Genomic DNA, 19,628 nt, shown 5'->3' on the forward strand with positions numbered 1-19,628 from the left:
TACCACTTTTTTTTCTTGTGTGTTGCTCTATTTAGGCTGTTCTATATCAGATGCGTTGTCTTTAAGCAGTTAATATGAGAGTGAAATTGAAGTCACACATTTCAGAATAGGCATGTAAGCTGCTGTATGTAGCTTATTTTTAGTATTTTGAGTGTCAGTTAACCTGAATATGTCTGATCTCAATAGTTGTACCAGGTGACCCTTTTATATCATGCATTCACTGTTGTGAGTCAACTGTGAAAATGAATACACTCTTAACACACTGATTGGGTGCTTCATAGCAAGATACATAGTAAGAGTAGGAAAGGCACTTGAAATTGTTTGCCAGTGTGTTGTGTACATCTTCTAAATGCAAGGTTCAACCTTCTACATCCACAGTAAATGTTCAAGTGACATTTTGTGGTGGTAAAGCAAAAGTTGGGCCCTGTGCATAGGAGTAGATGCATACCGCCAGGTGGAGATGGGCTGGCACTTGCATGTTTCTTGATCTGTTACTATGCCTGTATGAATAATCTCTGAGAAGAATGGATTTATTTATAGCATTTATATACCATGTTCTCCAAGTAGCTGAAGATGATGTACATGCTTCTTTCCCTCCTTATTTAATTCACACAACAACCATGTGAAGTTAGGTTGAGAGGTTGAGACTGGGCCACTCAGTTTAATGGTTTAATGGTTTTGAACACTGGTCTCAGAGGTCCTAGTCTAACCACGATACCACATTCATTGTGATTAAGGATGGAAACCATCTAGATCATTTTTATTTCCATAAGAAGTCCAAGTTCTTGAGGTAAATGACATTGTCATCAAATTTACTGTCCCTGAACTTTGGTATAGGTAGTAAAGATTATGGATATGTGTTGTAGTGCACTGAAATTATTGCACTTGTTAAGTAAAGTGACTGAATTGAATTTCATGGATAAACTCTAGTTCTGAAGGCATTTGCAATTTGTAAGAGTATTAAGATTTGCGTGTTTCCATTTCCAGGTAAACTCCTAAATCTTTTTACTGCTGTTTTATTATAATAACTTTATATAGCGTTCTTGTATGTATTTCTCATTCTACCTGAAAGGTACCAAGTTGGGGAAGGCTGTTAAGTGTGATGGAGATCTCTACTTCTTGTTCTTTGAAATACTGTAGAGGGTTTTTTGTGTTTTGTAAAAACATTAGATATTCCCTGACATAGTTTTCCTTTGGAAAAGTATTTCAGACAATATCTAATGTTTGCTATGGAAAACATAATTTTAATAATATGTGATGTGATGAATCCTAATCCATAAATTGTTATGTATCAGGAAAATCTTTAAAATGTTGTCAGATAGTTTTTGTTTAATAAATCAAATTTAAGGAAAACTTTATTCAAATTGAAGGCAACCATTATCTTCAAGATTAGATAACAGAGATACTCTAATTTTAAGCAAAAGAAAATTATAAAGGTCCCAAACATATTGGTATTTGTGATGACTTTTAACTGGAATAGAACTGGAGTGGGTTATCTGGCAAAAATTACAGCTGAAGCTAGTTCTGGGTTGGCCTTGGTGTAACTGGTGTTTTTGTCAGAAGTAAGTAGTATTGTATCAGAACCATCACAGTGAAGCTTTAGTTGTTTTTCGTGGATGTGTGGATTTTTAGAGACCAGCTATTTGTGTAAACCAGTGTTTCCTATCTGGGGGCCATATGGCCCCTGGGAGGCCCCAGGATATTCCAAGGGGGGCTACAGGTGAAAATCACACAAATGGGGGGCCACAGCACAAGGCTAGGGGTCTACAGAGGGAACTGAGAAGTGAAGATAAAAGGAACATAAGAGATGACAGAACACAGCTAGTGAATATGTTATACTTCTTACGTGATGTCATGAATGGAGTACCTGTAACTGGTTTGAGGGTGATATGAAGGTTGTTAAAATGTTGGTCACATTGATCTGATCCCATATTTACATATAATATTTTTCAGAAGCAGAAATATTTGCACTCGCATGCACATGCTGGCAACAAAAAGCTATGCTAAAAGTATTTATGTATCACAGATTTTAACTATGTTAAGTAAATTCTATTATTTTCTCTTGTTCCTCTTGTTCCTCTTATTATTTATTGAATTTGTTAGTCACTTTATCTTGCCAAGGGCAACCCAGAGCAACTTAAAACCCGACAGACAAAAAAACCCCACATAAGATACTTTAAAACTTAGAGGAAAAATGAAATAGATTAAAAATTTCATTTCTACTTTTGTTTTATTCCCAAAGTAGGCTGGGGCAAACTTGTGTCTGTGGGAAAAGGTGCCTGGGGAGACCTGCTTAACTGCTTCCCCTTCCCCTCTGGTCATTTTGCTCACAACTGCCTTCCCCAAGCTACTTTCCTTCCATAGGGGGAAAACATATGGGAACCCTACATCTTTTCTCTCACAACTTAAAAAAGGAGCTGAGCATGTATTATATTGAGCTAAAACAACTACTGAATGAGAAATAATTAAGCAGCTCCCCACCCCTCCCACCTTGTCCCAGACTACTTTGTGTTTAACCAGCACAAGGATGAAAGAATTCTAGAACTCCTCATAACAAGTACTTTGAGCCTCAGGTGACTAAATGTTCTGATATTGTCAATCCAAAGTAGCCTAATTTTAAACTGTTTCAATTTATAAATGTGTGTTCTAGTTCTAAGCTTTTTAGGACATATTTTCTCCACAGTGCTGTGAAAACTACCACATGTACTGTAGTCATATTTCTTGATACTTTGGGCAAGGTTTTGATATTAGCAGGTGGATGTTATAAGCATTTATTTCAGTTCAAGCACTTTGGAGAGGAAAAGAGTAAGTTGTTGCACAATGCTAATTTGTTAACTATAAGCAAATAACTGCTGAGCAGTCACTGCTGCTTCCTCTTTGAATTAAGCAAATTGTACTTCCGTATTCTTCAGTAAATTTCAGTTGTAGGCAGAACTTGGGTGACTGCTGAAACTGATAACTGAGAGGAAAGGCCATAATCTGTGTTGCATCTGTCGGAAGAATTTCAGTCAAGATGGGAAGCCTATTGGACTCCCAGCTCTTTTATTTCCTTTATTACCTGATGATTGGTCATACTGGCTAGTGCTGATGGGAGTCCAAGAACATCAGTAGAGGCACAGGTTCCCTATCCTTGGCTTAGAATCACAATAATCAACATTTTTGAGACATTCCTGTAAAATAGGAATGAGTTCTCAAAAACATTTTTTTTCCAGAGAACACACATTCCGTTAAATCTAATACATGTCCCCAGTTTTGTGGTAAAACTGAGAATGAGAGGAAACAAAATATGTTTATCAGGGAATTAACCTGAATGTTTACATGAAATTGTTAATTTGATATTGTAATTGTGAGGGGAATGCAATGTATGCTGCTAGGTGTTAGTGCTGCTTCTGTCTTTTCTCTTTATACTGATACAACATTTTTGCAACACAAGTGGACCTGCAACAAAATGTTACCTTTTAAATCCACTGTGATAGTGGGATGTTTGCACATTTATGGTCCGCCTGGTTTCTCTTTTTTGAAAGATAGTGAGTAAACTAATACTTCCATGCAATACAACCAACTCTGAAATAAGTTCCATTGCAACAGTTTTACAGTACTGTACTTCCAAATAAGCTTAAAATTGAACAACATTGCTGTGTTAAGCAAATGCCTACATTGAATCTGTTATATCAGGAGTTTACTAAATTTGGTGTACCGCATCTGTCTGTCTGAGGGGACAGTGGAGGAGTGTACTTTTGGGGGTGAAGTCAAATTGTTGAAGAGTTACAGCACCTGCTGTGGCTGTAGAGACACTGGTATGGATGAGATGTGTTTTGTTGCAGCTGAGGCAGATGAAGCCACCCAGTTGTGCTGAGGCTGATGCCCCATGGCGTTTCTTCTCTCTGTGCTCCTCTCAGCGGTCCTATTCCTCCTCTGGTCACTGCTGTGGATACACAACCTGACTGACTGTCTCCAGGCACTGTTGTCATATGCTAGGGATTCCCACACAGCAGGGTTGATGTTACCAGCCTTTATGTCACATTTGCAGTCATCTTTGTAATGCAGAGTTGGTTCTTGTAATGCAGGCCTGGTGCTTGAAGCCAGCTCCCAGTAGAGCATGTCCTTGGGATCCTGCCATCTTTCATTGTGTGGACATGACCAAACCAGTGTTTACTAGCTTGTTTATTTTTTTAAAATATCTGTACCAAACTCCAGTTATATCAACTCAGATTAGATGTTTATTTTATTTGTTTATTGCATTTATATCCCACCTTTCCTCTAAGAAGCTGATAGTGATGTATATGGTTCTTCTCCCCTTTTTATCCTCACATCCTGTGAGATCCCCTATCCTGTGAGATAGGGTTGAGAAACAGTGACTGGTGCAAGGTCACCCAGTGAGCTCCATGGATGATTAGAACTCCAGAAGGAATCTGCTAGCAGAATGAGGAAGGGAGGCAATGGAGGGGGGCAATTCTCCTCTCTCTCATAGCTCTCGGCCCCCCCATCTGCTTCAGGGGATTAGGGATCCTCAAACAGATGATGGCATGGGACCTGTAGTGGGGAAGGGAATTGTCATCTTCCTTCATTTCACTGACAGATTCCTTTCATTGCTGACCAACATTCTTTACCAACCCGTTTGTGCAGTTTTGTAATATGTGAGCATTCACCATTTCATCCATCCATTTGTAATCTGAAGTGATACAGATTGTCACATGGGCTGGATGATTCGGTATTTAAGTAGTCAAGAAAAGGTGTTTCAGGGAAACTTGTTTGCAGAAAAGTGCACCTGCAATTCAGTTAGAGGCATGTTTGATTCCCTCCACCCCTGAAATTTATATAATGTGTACATCTCAGGTGTGGATATTTCCAGAGTGGTAAAGGTCAAGAGAGCCATCTGTAACAAGAAACATCTGATCAGCACTGTCTGCTAGCTGGTAACCAAGATGCTGCAGTGTTATACAGAGTACTGTACTACTTTGAGATTTAGATTCTCCTTTGGAGTGGATTATGCTCCAAAATTCTGTGGACTGAAATTACTTCCCCCCCAAAATAAATTGCAACTGTCTGAGCACAGTTTTGCTTCAGCTTACATGCTTTTCTGCCAAGTCTTTATTTCCTGTAGCTGAAAAGATGACACCTGGGGATTTCTATTTTTCTCTAATTAGCACAACTATGCAAGTTTGCCAGGTGTAACCTCAAAAGTTTCTCACACATAACACATAGAAAATGCAGAAGATTTTGCTTTAGCAGGTACAATAGCTACCAGAAAATAAGCAGTTGCATACTTCATTGCAAGCTCTTGGAAGGACTAGGAAGGATACTTAATAGGATGGTGAAATCCCATTTTCTGCATGTTTTGTGGGACAGACCAGTTTCTCCAAATAATCCACTACTTGTTGAGTATTAGAGCATTACAGCAACTTGTTGAGTACTTGAGTATTACAGCATCACCTGTGCTGTAGGCATTGAACACCACCACTGAATAAAAAAAGAATTAACCAGCTTGAAAGACAAGACCTTAGATAGCAGTTTTGCATGCAATGTTAGATCAGATTCTAAATAATAATTAAGTTTAAGTGGCTTAGCTCTAAATGTTCTGAGCCAGATGATCTTTGAATGTGGCAGCTTGAGAAACTGGAAAGCATAGCAAATTCACTGCACCCAAGAAGTTCAGAATTCATTGTGAGTGAGCTAAGGTAGAGGATGGTTGTCAGTACAGAGAAGGTACTTGAATTTGAAATAGACTAGGTTGATGGAATTTGGCACTTTATTGAAAAGAGAAAACATTTTATATAGTAACCTTTTGTACGATTGTGAAATGACATAAATGACTTCAGATCACATATTTTTAAATAAGTGATTTGTATAAGCTTGAAATTACTCTTAAATTGCTTTTCATTATGCCATGGAGACTTTCCAGCATATATATTCAGAGTCCTCAGCTTGAGAAAAATATACATTAGAAATGCATTCTAAATAACTGATCATAGATGACAGATGATAATGGACAACTATTGACAATTAAACTTGCTGACATGGTTGTCTGTGTCCTTTACAATGCTGATTGATGTGTCTGGCACTCAAGGTGTATGGTAGTATCCCTTAGTTCCAGTAAATATTGGAAGAATCTATGAGAAGCTATGAAGAGGACAGAGATTGCCAGCCTGTTTGCCTTTCTGATACATGTAGAGGCACAATTAGACATTGTACTGATTCAAAGCTGCCATAAAGATTGACCATTACATCTTACTAAATTTGCCATATCAAGTTGTATACATTTTTTGGGGGGGGCTTTCTCATTTTTTTTAATCATTGATATAGTTAATAAAATCATACCAAACTATAGCAAATAAAATCTTTTTTTGCTCTGTTCTCTATACTGCATATTCTTAGTTTATAAGCTAGCTTTTACAATAGGACTGTCTCCCAAGTATCAAGCAATTGGTTAAAGGTAAAGGACCCCTGACAGTTAAATCCAGTCACAAACAACTCTGGGGTTGCGGCACTCATCTCGCTTTACTGGCCAAGGGAGCTGACGTCTGTCCACAGACAGTTTTTCCAGGTCATGTGGCCAGCATGACTAAGCCGCTTCTGGCGAAACCAGAGCAGCACACGGAAATGCCATTTACCTTCCCGTCGGAGCGGTACCTATTTATCTACTTGCACTTTGACGTGCTTTCGAACTGCTAGGTTGGCAGGAGCTGGGACCGAGCAATGGGCGCTCACCCTGTTTCGGCGATTCGAACTGCCGACCTGCCAATCGGCAAGCCCCAGGCTCAGTGGTTTAGACCACAGCGCCACCCGTGTCCCTATACCAAGCAGTTGGAGTACCAAGCAATTGGAGATTTTTAAATAGAGGTTGGATGGCCATTTGTGATTCCGATATTCCAGGTAGGGGTTGGACAGATGGCCTTTTGAGTCGCTTCCAAATCTCCATTCTAAATTCTAAATATATACATAAATTTTGGGCAACTTAAGATGACAGCGGTACATGAACAAATTTATCCTAACGTTTTGCCATTCCTCTGACCAGGTATTGAAAATATTCACTAGTAAGTATTCTGGAACTGAAAAAAATCCTTAAGTGTAATGATCATGATGATCAAATATGGTTAACACTTACAGATTATTATTTAGCTTAAAAATTGCTTTGGGTTGTGCAAATTGTTCTGGTCTCATAACTAGAGAATAATTTTAGCCAGTGAACTGCTTTTTAGATATTTTTATCAACAAACTTTAACTGACATCTCTTTCCTTTTTTTAGTTTCAGATCGTTTAGGCTGTGATCCACGAACTCGGTTTCCAGTTCCTACAAACAAGCAGTGGGTTGCCCTACTGCAGCGAGGAAATTGCACCTTTAAACAAAAAATCCTGCGGGCAGCTTTACATAATGCTTCAGCTGTGGTAATTTACAATAATATGTCAAGTGAGGAGCCTGTCACCATGACTCATCCAGGTAAAAGCTAAGATACCAGATATTCCTTTCTCCTCATTTTTTTCTTATTTCTCTTATGTTGTAAGACTTTTTAAAGGTATTTGTGATTTGTTTTTAGACATGTTCAGATACATCATGGTGAATAGTTAACAGCATTTTGTCTTTTTTGTGATTATGAAGCGTGGAAGTTGGTCGTTCATTCTTTGATTTATAAAAGTGCTGGATAAAGTGCTGAGACTGGCAGTCTTCACTAGCTGCATGACCATAGCATATTGCCATGTCTACTTTATTTGTGACAGAGAAGAAAATAATGTGCTTAGTTTAATGCCTGTAACAGAAACTAGATGGGAAGAAGGATAAGTATACGGAGTATGGTTTGTGCAACAATCCCTTCCAACGCATATTTGCATGATTGTATTAGCTGTGCTCAAATATTCTACAAAACATACATGATCTATAGAAACCCTTCATGACAGCTTTCCATTAGCATAGTATCTGAAAATACAAGACTTGGAGCCCATATTGCGCTGTTGAACTATGATAGTATACTATTTCTCTGACAAAGGGAAATCTTCAGTTGCATTCTTCCTAGACATAGGTTAATGCTGGAAATCTTGCTCAGCCAAGTATTAGTTGCATATACTTTTAATCTAATTTTTAGTTAGTCCTCTCCTGTTGTTCCCTGGGAGCTGGCATTGAGGTATCCATTGGATTTGCTGTAACCTTCAGCCCTGGTCTGCTTCTTTCTAAACCTGCTTGTTTGCCCCTCACTGGCTGATCTTAGCTGCCTTAATGTAATAGGGGTAGTCGAGTAGACAATAAATGCTAGGAGCTTTTCCACTGCAAAATGCAATAAAATATAGAATAGTTGGCGTCCAGTAGTGGACAACATTCAAGTAGGCTATTTGCTTCTGGTGATATGTTTTTAGCTCTGGGCAAACCTTCAGATTCAGAGCCAGCATGTACCTGAACACCAATGGCTGGTGGTGTAATAATGGGAGAGGGCTGTTGTTTTTGTACTCTGTGGGCTTCTCAAAAAGCATGAATGCATAAAATAGACATTACTGGCTAGATGGACCTGTGACCAGATGCATTATATTCAAGTTCATAGTCTCTGAATGCTACATTAAAGCATCTACAAAAAAGTATCAAATACTTATTAGTTCCCATGGTTGCCATCTAAATTATTGTTACCTGGACTTGTGTAAGGGAGAAAAATATAGTTGCTAGGTTATTTGTGGCAATTGTTAAAAAATTAAGATTAGAGTAGATAAGCAGCAAGAGAACTGTGACAGACCAATTGTTTGAGTACATCATTCTGTCTCCAGCATCAAAGAAAATGCTCCTATAGCTCACAGTCGGGTGTGGCAGAGTTGTCCAGTGTTTTCACCCAGTATCTGTTAGGCAGAGATATGCTGTACACAGGAGATATATATACAACATTATTTTAAGTTTCCTTTCTCAATTTGCCCAATAAGCTCTACCATTAAAATTGCATTTTAATGCTGCTGGATGGTTTCATTGAATTTTACTCTGGGACCTTCAGTTCTGTTTCTTGGATTGAGTGAAAACCAAAAACCATCACTAAATCTTTAGCTAGCTAGTGATTGTGTATTATATCCAATGTTGGTTATGATTGGAGTTCACTCATATCAGTGGAAAATTGTTGACCATTAATTTCATGAGATTAACTCTGAGTATGACTTAGTTGCTTAGTTGGATATTATCCTGTATACTTGGCTCAGTGGAGCATTCATTACTTTCTAGGTCACTCAGGAAGGAATATGATTATCTTTTCATTTACTCAAGGGTGAAGGTATAGCTTGGCCAATTCTTTTCAATGTTTTTGAGTTTCCTTTAGCCTCAGAACTAAACTGTTATATTTAGGAGGAATATAGGTGCTTTTTTTGTCTCACTGCTTTGTTCTTGGTAAATATCAGTATGAATAGTTCATATATGTGTTGTTTTGAAATTAAATCATTTTGAACAAATGTTGGTTAAGAGATGTGCATGTAAAAAAGTGTTTGCAAAGTAATGTTGCTTTCCTAATTTTCTAAAATTTGAGGTTGCTAATCTCATACTGTTTTTCACAATTCGGAATCAGCTTTTTGATACCTAACAGTTTGTTTAAATGTATATATGTACAGCCAAATGATTTGCTTCTTAATAAACATACATGTTATGTCAGATGTTGATTCATTGTTTTCTTCTGCTTATTCTTTTGATAGGAACTGGAGACATTGTCACTGTCATGATCACAGAATTGAAGGTTAAGGAGATTCTGAATTACTTGGAGAAAAATATGTCTGTCATTATTGCAATAGCAGTTGGAACCCGCTATCCAAACAAAAACTTTAGCCGTGGTTCTCTTGTCTTTGTATCAATATCGTTCATAGTTTTGATGATAATTTCTTCAGCATGGTTAATATTTTACTTCATCCAAAAGATCAGATATACAAGTGCACGTGATCGGAACCAGGTAACTATCTTTTGATTCTTCATATCAAATGTGTAGGGTTTTTATGTTGTGTTGATAGATTTTTATTAAATGTTTTTGTAACTGCTTTTCACTACTATACACCATCCTGAGTGCTATGACTACAATGGAAGGGTGGGATATTAATTTTCCCTTGTAATTAAATTGTAAAGTTAATGCATGCAACATGTGAGCTGTTTCATACTGTGATAAAAATATATTTTGGTATTTTGCAGAAGGTCTTTATCATATGCAATTATACAGTATTAAAGGGAATATAAATGGGCCTGCACTAAATGTTGACCCATATATATTTTTAAGACAAAAGTAATACTTTCTGGAGTAGGGGAGAATGGGGCTATTTCCTGTAAAACCCTTAAACTTAGGTGAATGTTCAACTTGTTTTGAACTACTTTCCTGATCTGTTACTTTTTGCCTTCTTTTTTTTTAATGAAGTATTCTGGTGTTACCTAAAAAGGAGGTACCTACAAATAAAAACACAGATTCTTCTCACCAAAAGAAGACAAATAACAGCGCTTGGAAAGAGTTCAGATTTATTGCATGCTGCAGTGTGAATAAAGAGACCCAGTTGGATAACTGCCAAAAGAAACTGGGCCCTCAAACGAAGGGTTCACAGAGCTTTTATAGCGTTTTAGAAAAATATGCAATAATGGCAAACGCTTAAACTATCCTAACTGGCTATCTTTATGTGTGTTCAAAATATGCTCTTATCTCCATATACGGTAGCTTGGCAACAAGTTGTGGTTGTGCCTGTGAGAACCTGTTTATGCAGACTCGGCACTTAGCAGGCTGTGGTCAGTTGTGTATGTTGGGATAATGCCAGGGAGATAAAGATCCATCTGACCCCAAGCTCGGATGCCGGACGATCCATCGACCTCCCGTAGTCAGGCAATATCAGCAATTCAGCGACACTAAACCTCAGGCTTAGTGCACACTATATCAGCAGAATTCACACAGCAGGAAGTTGCACAAGCAGAGAGCAGAACATGCATATTTACAGTTTATTAGGCATTGGTCAGAACAAAGAAATCATGACCGTCTCCTCCGACTGCTCAGACAAGACAGGCAAAATCGAAAGGAACATATAACATAAACATCCTGTGAGACAGGAACTTGCGCAGGGTGTTATACAAACATCCTGCACCCTTTTAAGGTGGAACGGAAATATCCTAACATCCTCCCCCTTTCCGTGTAACCTGTAGTACCTGTGGTTCAACCCAATTGCAACTTTTGTGCGTAAACCTTCAGTTGTTCTCTGTTAACAACCTTAGACAACAGATCAGCAGGAATTTCATTTCCTGGCATGTAGGACACCTGAATAAGTCCTTTCTGAATACACTCTCTTGCACGATGTAGCTTAATCTGCAAGTACTTGGTCCTTTGCTTGCAACTCTCCGAGTTCAGCAAAGCCAAACAAGATCTATTGTCTTGATACACTTGTATAGGACATTTCACAGAAACCCCAATGTCCTTAAACAGTTGCATCAACCATTCACAATCCATGAGTGAAAATGACAGAGCATTGAGTTCTGCTTCACAGGAACTTAGGCTAACTGTCGTCTGCTTTTTGCACAACCAGTCAAACAGGCAGTGGTTGTACATGTAGCATACTCCAGACGTGCTTGTACCATCCGTGGTGTCACTTCCAAAACTTGCATCTGCAAAGATTTCAAGACCTCCAGTCTTCTGACTGGTGAACCTCAGCCTGTAGTGCATAGTCCCTTTCAAATACCGGGCTATGCGCTTCAGAGCTTTCCAATCCTGAACAGTAGGATTGTTAGCATGTCTGCTAAGCAGGTTAGTGCTTACAGCAATGTCAGGTCTTGAACATCTAGCAATGAAATTCAACTTGCCTAGAATGCATCTGTACAGCGTTGTGTCAGAAAACGCTTCAGCAGTACTGTCTACCTGGTAACCTGTCACCATCGGTGTGTCTGCTGGGTTTGCATCAACCAAATTCAACCTGGTTAATACATCAGCAATTTTCTGTGTTTGGTGTACCAGAAAATTACCTGCTTGGTCCCTCTCCACCTGCAGAGAAAGATAGTTGGATACCTCACCAAGATCCTTCATGTCAAAGTGCTCCTTCAGCTGAGCTAGGGTGCTTTGGTAGAAAGCCTGATTCTTCCAAAACATCAGAAGATCATCAACAAAACATAAACAATACAGTTTGTTTTGCCCCTCCTCCTTGACAAACACACATGGATCAGCTTTGCCCTGGTGAAAACCTAGAGAAAGCAACGTTTCAGTGAGTTTTGTGTTCCAACACCTGGCACTCTGCTTGAGACCATATAAGGATTTCCGCAGTTTACAGACCATTCCCTTCTGTATCTGCATCCCGTCAGGTGGAAGCATGTACAGCTGCTCGTTCAAAATCCCGTACAAAAAAACTGTATTAATGTCATGATGGGAAACATGCAGTTTCTCCTCCGCAGCGATCTTGAGCATCAGTCGAATGCTCTCATATTTGACCGTGGGTGAGTAGGTCTCGTGGTAATCCTGCCCTGGTACCTGTGAAAAACCTCTGGCAACCAATCTGGCTTTGTGTCTGACAACCTTGCCATTCTGGTCTGTCTTGGCCTTGAAGACCCATTTGCTGCCAACCAGTCTCATTCCTGGGACTACCGGTACCAGCTCCCAAGTTTGGTTCCTGTTTAAGGAATCAACTTCAGCCTTCATGGCATTAAGCCAAGGCTCAGCATCTTTAGAGGTTAACTCCTGGACCTCTTTGAAGCTTGAAGGTTCCCACACCTTCTCTGAGCTACTAAGAACAGCAGTTGCCATCTTAGCAAACTCATCAGCAAATCTCTTTGGAGGTCTGCCTTTGGTCGCCCTTTCAGACCTGCGAACTAGACGCAAGTCTTCTGGACTCATCTCCTCCTTCTTAGGAGAAAAGTGACCAATGGTGAACAGTGGTTCTTCCAGTTCATTGTCAGACGCATCAGATGGTCTGACTGAGGCCTTTGCGCTCTTGTAGTCTGCTGTGTCATCACTGTCACTGACAGCAGCAGCAGCGCCGCCCACTGAACTGGAATCCGAACTCTGATCATCATCATCATCATCATCCTCAGTTTCCTCAGCTTTCTCAGCATGATCTGCTTTCATCACATCACCTTCATCCTCCTCTGGGTAACTCTGGAAAATTCCCACATTTTCCCCCCACTTAGGATTGTACTCAACACTCCTTGTGAACTTTATGGACTTTGAGTTAGTCATCCATACTCTGTATGCACCTTTATCGTACCCCATGAACAAACCATGTGCCCCACGCTTCCCAAGCTTGTTGCTTTGTGGGGTGTGTACCCACATGTCAGAACCAAAGATTCTCAAGTGCTTGGTGTTAGGTTTCTTACCAAACATTTTCTCATAGGGAGTGCAGCCAATAGGTGATGACAGTCTGCGGTTAACAGTATAAACAAAATTCGAGAGAGCTTCCGCCCAAAACTTCTCAGGGAGGTTGGCATCATGCAACAAGGTTTTTATTCCTTGCAGCAACGTTTGATTTGCTCTCTCCGCAAGCCCATTCATCCATGGCGATCTAGGCGTTGACAAGTCATGCTGGATTCCCTTCTCAGTCAGGAAAGCTTCAAACTGCTGAGAAGTGAACTCCCCGCCCCGATCAGTAAACAGACAGCCAATACGTTTACCATGAGCATTCTCCAACCAAGCACAGAATGCCTTGAACTTAGGAAATGCTTGCGATTTCTGCTCGAGCATAAACACATGAATGTACCTGGAAAAAGAATCAATTAGAACCATGAAGTACCTTGCTCCTCCCAAAGAGGGCGCTAGAGGACCTACCAGGTCTGCGTGAACTAGCTGGTAGGGTTTGGAAGCCTGCCTGCTAGACTCCTTGCCTTTTGGAGCAACCTTCACCTTGTTCTCTGCACAAGATACACATTTCATGTGAAATTTACAAGGTTTGATGTCCAAACCTTCAACCAACTCAGGCATCTTGGCTAGCGCTTGCCAAGAGAGGTGACAAAATCTTCGATGTGCATCATGAATGCAACCTGCATGAAGAACCTTGTTAGTTTGTGCAACACAACAAGTATCAGCATTAGATATAACAGGAACATCATCATAAGTTAGACAGAACAAACCATCCAACAACTTTGCATGCAAAATGTCCTCTTTGCCTTTTCTGATGACACAGACAGTCCTCTTGAATGTAATTTCAAAACCACGCCCATTGAGCTGTGGGACACTAAGCAAATTGTCCGCAGCTCCTGGAACAAAAAGTACATCTCTGATGGTAGTACGCAAACTTGCAAGTTTCACAGTCCCAACTCCTGCAGCTTGCAAAGTCCTTCCATCAGCCAGGTGGATCTCTCCATCTTGAGGTGTGAAGGAGATGAACAAATGGCGGTCTTTGGTGATATGTCGCGTGCATCCTGAATCCACAATAAACCTGCCTTTGGCTTTCGGTGAAGCAGTGCCAGCAAACAAACCCTTGTTTTCCACTGGCGTGGGCTTTTGCAGCTTGCCCCCCTGCTCCTGGCCATCAGACTTGCCTTTAGCCTTTGGTGAAGCTGTGCCAGCAAACAAAGCCTTGTTTTCCACTGGCGTGGGCTTTTGCAACTTGCCCCCCTGCTCCTGGCCATCAGACGTGCCTTTAGCCTTTGGTGGAGCTGTGCCAGCAAACATAGCCTTGTTTTCCACTGGCGTTCCACTCCCCTTCTGCTTCGGGCCATCTGGAAACATCTTGCTCTGTTTACGTCTGGTCTTCCGGCCTTTGCATAGGCTCTGACCTTGGTTCTCACGAGAAACAGAGCTCTCAGCTGCCGACTCCTTGGCTCCCCCTGGAGGCTGGAATGCTGCCTGGGATGACATCACAGTCAGCTCCCCCTGCAGCTTGCAAGCGGTGCCCTCGGCATCTCTGCATTCACTCGCATTCTGGGAAACAGCCAGGACCTCCGATGCATTCAAACACTGGGCTGGGATTATTGGCTGGTGGGCCTTTTTCAAAGCATCCCACATGTCACGTGCCGTGAGATTTCCAGCAAGCGTCTTTATTTCCTCCAGAGAGACGGATAAGACAATAATATCCATGGCCTTCGAATCCTGGCCCTGCCATTTCTCTGTCCGAGGAACTGGAGTGGCTTCTGAGACAGTATGCCAGACTCCAAACTGACGCAGCAAACTCTCACACCATTTTGCCCAGGTCTCATAATTGTCCCGATTTAATTTTGGGCACTCAGCAGCTTCAGAGGCTTGGAAAAACTCCATTCCACCTCTTAACATCAGCCGTGAGTCTTCTTCACTTCAGAGACTCCTTATCTTGGCACCCATAAATCACGAAGCCTGCTTGGCTCGGCTCCCAGGCCAATTAGTTTAGCCGGACATCAAAGACGTCTTCCGCGGCAAACAGAAAAGCCTCTGCTTTCGCTTTTCCAACATACCTTTCAGCAGTCTGTCGCAGCCTTACTCTCCTGCAAGTGCCGTGAATCTGGGCCCGAAACCTGTTGTTGGGATAATGCCAGGGAGATAAAGATCCATCTGACCCCAAGCTCGGATGCCGGACGATCCATCGACCTCCCGTAGTCAGGCAATATCAGCAATTCAGCGACACTAAACCTCAGGCTTAGTGCACACTATATCAGCAGAATTCACACAGCAGGAAGTTGCACAAGCAGAGAGCAGAACATGCATATTTACAGTTTATTAGGCATTGGTCAGAACAAAGAAATCATGACCGTCTCCTCCGACTGCTCAGACAAGACAGGCAAAATCGAAAGGAACATATAACATAAACATCCTGTGAGACAGGAACTTGCGCAGGGTGTTATACAAACATCCTGCACCCTTTTAAGGTGGAACGGAAATATCCTAACAGTGTAAGCATAGTGACAGAGGATTTGAGCATAAGTGCATGCTGTGCTGTGCTGTGCTGACTTGAGGGTCTTGACATCTGCCTTAGGTCATGACATTCACCTGGGTCCCAGGTTATGACACACAGGTATCACTGGGAATGGTCATAAGTGTTATCCCAGGCAGGTGGGATTCAGTTAATGAGACTTACCGGTACGTTACAGTGTTGGGGTTAGCCAAACTAAGTTGCTTGGTTCTAATATCACTGAGGGCAGCCTTCAAGAATTACTTTGTTCTCTCTGTTGGTGAACACAATCACTACCTCTAGTTTTAGTTTGTAAGCTAAGCTATTTAAGTTTCCCCTGGATTCCAGAAATCTCTTGAGCAACATTCCTCTTCAACCAGGCCTTTGGCTTATCAATATTCTATAGCCTTTTAAATGTGTCTGTGGAAAGGGGTGTGTTCTTGTTTTGCTGGGTTTTTAAAATAATTAGTAGTTACTTGTTTTTCTACTGTATTTTATGAACTGCCCTGAGATCTATTGAGGGTGGTATACAAATCAAATAAATAAATAAATAAGCATGACATAACTAAACTGCTGTTTGTAACCTTCATTTTCATTCATTTTATTTGTATGCCACTTTCCACAAAAAATCATGCTCAAAGCAGCTTACAAAATAATAATAATACCAGGAGTACATTTCAAACAAGTACTGCAAAAATAATTTCATAATAACATGAGAAACCAATAGCAAATATAGTAACAGACGAAAAACCACTTTTCAAAAATATAACAAGATTACTTAAATAACATGAATCATCCAGTAGCAAAAACAACAAGGGAGCTTCACTGTTTCACCTTAGTCCTAGAAACACTACTCCCATAATGTGCTGGTTTTAAAAAATACGGACAATCTTCATATGTCTGAGAGTCTTAAGTAATGGAAGACTAGATCTTCAACATTTTTCTGAAATGCAGTGTGTCATTTGTTAGGAATTAATTTCAGTGTAATATGCTATAAACCATTCGGGAGTTGAAATGCAGACATTTTCCTCCAGTTGGGAGCATTGTAAATTGCCAAATATTATTAACAAGATTCTGTTCTAATATAAATTGTTGAGTGACTGCTTGTTTATGGTGTGTGTGTGTAGCTGTTCAGTGTTTCTCATTCATTGTAGGTAAACTGCATTGGGGGGAATATAGGTGTGCCTTTATTTGGGGGTTCTGAAAACAAGGTCTACAGAGCTATGGAAAAGAAGAATTTTTTGGATTGAACGGTAGCTCACTGTTTCCTATTGCAAGGCAGGGCAAAGATTTTTCTCAGCCTGGATTTTGAAATGAGGCCTTCATTTTAACGTCTCATTTGCCCCAGTGGAACAAAAGGGTAGTGCCCAAACAGGACCTGAGAAGCTAGACATTGTTTCAAAATATTGGTTTTAAATACATCAGCAGAAGTCCACTGAATAAGTTACAATCTTAATAATATCCAGAAGAAATTAACAGCACATTATACATATTGGGGAAATAAGGAACAGTATGTGAAAATAATAATTTCATGGAAAAACAAAATGAATATGAATATGCAATTTTAGTTTAATATTTAACTTTAGTCAGAGGAACATAATTCAAATTAACTTTACAAAGAATCATGATGGCATGCAAAACGAATAATTTTTAACTGTTATGCAACTCTATTCCTCTAAAACATTCACTAGTCCAAATGACCTAAAAGCTGTGCTATGTTTTAGCCGTATAGGCACTTGTTCTAAATACTAAGAAAAGAGAAGATATAGCAAATAGCTACCAATCCAAACAGGGTAGTAGTCAACTAAGTTTTACCCGGAGTAGAACTGTTGAAATTAATGAACATGACTAAGCCAGGTACATTTCAGTATGTCTGCTCTGGGTAACATTTCACTGAATACAACCCAGCAGTTTCTGTGGGTTCAGGGAAGAACAGAGACATGACTGCAGGGTCCTGCTGGCAGGATCCACATGATGGAGAGAAGCTTGGGGGGTGGGGAGGTGAAGTATATCTCAGCTTGGAACAAGCAAAAAATACATATATTCAAAGATGTCCAAATGCTGGAGCTCAGGAAAAACCCAGTTCTGTGTAGTAATTACAAGGAACAATTCTAGTAACAGAGAAGTAAAAGCTTCCCAAAACAAGTAATTAAGATTAATTGGAGCTGTACAAAAAGTATTTGGAAAACTGGTATGAATAAAGAAAAAAATCCCAGTGTAAAATTACCATAAACTGTAAGAATGGAATCAAAAAGCAAAGTTCTCTTCTGCATTCTAGAGAAAAGTTACAGGAGAGAAAGAAAAACTGCTTTTGTGAAATAGAGATGAAGCTAAGATGGGGTTCAGAGAAGAATCTGTCATTTCTCTGTTTCCCAACATCCCCAAATCTTTTCCTGCTCACTGGTTTATTTCTTTATTTTCTTTCCTCACAACTTTAATTTGTTTTGTACTGGTAAATGACAGGTCATGGGGCAAACACTTGCAGAAACAGAAAATCTGCTCCAGCAAGTCCCCCAACTCTCCAGGGAGTTGTAGGGGGAGGAAAGGAAGGGGAAGTCCCACAGTGCAAGTGGAATGGTTCTCCATTCAGTTTGAATTCCATCCTCTGTACCAGGGGCCAGTCCACTGTCCTTCAGACCTTGTGGGGAGCCGGACTATATTTTGGGGGGAAAGCCCCCCCCAACTTTCCCTCTCTTCTCCACAGCACCGGACGAGCCCTGGTGGCTGCTTACCTGTGCCTTGTGAGTGGCAGGGGCTGGCGGCAGCAGTGGCGGGACAATGAACGGCATGATATGGCTGGCTCCAGAGAGGGGCTGCTAAAATGGTGCTCGTGGCTCAACAAAGCCCAGCCCCCTTCCTCCTCTAGGCAGGGCGGGGAGAAGCCAGGAGGAGGGAGGGAGGAGGCGCCGCTGCGGTGTGGGGGGGGGGGAATGGCGCAGCCCGAATGATCAGAATCCCCATGCCGATCCACGCGGCGATTCCCAGACCGTCCGCGGGCTGGATCCAGAAAGCAATTGAGTCGGATCCAGCCCCCGGGCCTTAGTTTGCCGATCCATACTCTGTACAGTCGTACCTCGGAAGTCAAACAGAATCCGTTCTGGAAGTCTGTTCGACTTCCAAAACGTTTGGAAACCAAGACATGGCTTCAATTGGAAGCCGCATCAGATGTTTGGGTTCCAAAGAACATTTGCAAACCGAAACACTCACTCCCGGGTTTGCAGCGTTCGGGAGCCAAAACGTCCTTTTATCAGATAAGCATAGTCACTTTGCCCTGTTGTACTTGAAACACCCAGGAAAGAGGAGGTTGTGAGATACTTTCTGTTCTGCTTCATAACCTGTGTGTTTATGCGGCTTCATTACTTTTGTATTCCAGACTTTTGACAATGTTACAATTCTCTTTTTTACCTATCTTGTATTTGGCAGTTGAAAAGAATAACAGATAGGCAACTGATTGGACAAAGTAGCAATCCTATACATTAGCAGTTTCTGGATTTCAAAAATCCACACCTGAACAGTTGCTCTTTAAGTAAAAGTCTTTAGACCTTTTTCCTTCAGAATTTTACAAAGGTCAGGAGAAACTTGATAAAACTTTTATGTGGTTTAAAAGGCTTGTCTTATTAAAATTTTATGAAGAGGTAGCAACAGCTATAGCACAATTGGAAAAGCTTAGCTATTTTATATAGGGGGGGAACAGCTGCTAAGTGATAGGATAACTGTGCATTTTAAGTCTGTTGCTGACTTCACACAATAGTTTGGAAGTAAACTACTGCTTCTGAAAAAAGGTTAAATATCATGAAGCTTGCTTTGATATGCCAATAATGCATTTTACAACTCACGTGTATTCTGGAATCAAAGAAAGCATTTAGCAATAGACTGGG

At 40.7% G+C, this 19,628-nt stretch overlaps 1 protein-coding gene across 3 annotated transcripts in view; it reads left to right on the plus strand.

Moving 5' to 3' along the window:
• The window catches only part of RNF130 (ring finger protein 130), a 47,217-nt gene that overhangs the window by 3,868 nt on the left and 23,721 nt on the right, over positions 1–19,628 (plus strand). For all 3 annotated transcript variants that reach the window (XR_014542859.1, XM_083592005.1, XM_083592004.1), the window contains exons 2-3: positions 7,247–7,438; positions 9,646–9,896. Coding sequence is in view for 2 of the 3 variants with exons in the window: in XM_083592005.1 (XP_083448131.1) it covers positions 7,247–7,438; positions 9,646–9,896 (443 nt within the window). In the remaining variant the exon portion in view is untranslated. The remainder of the gene's footprint in view (positions 1–7,246; positions 7,439–9,645; positions 9,897–19,628) is intronic.

Source organism: Podarcis filfolensis, assembly GCF_964270895.1.
Source record: "Podarcis filfolensis genome assembly, chromosome: 2".
NCBI classification, from domain to species: domain Eukaryota; kingdom Metazoa; phylum Chordata; class Lepidosauria; order Squamata; family Lacertidae; genus Podarcis; species Podarcis filfolensis.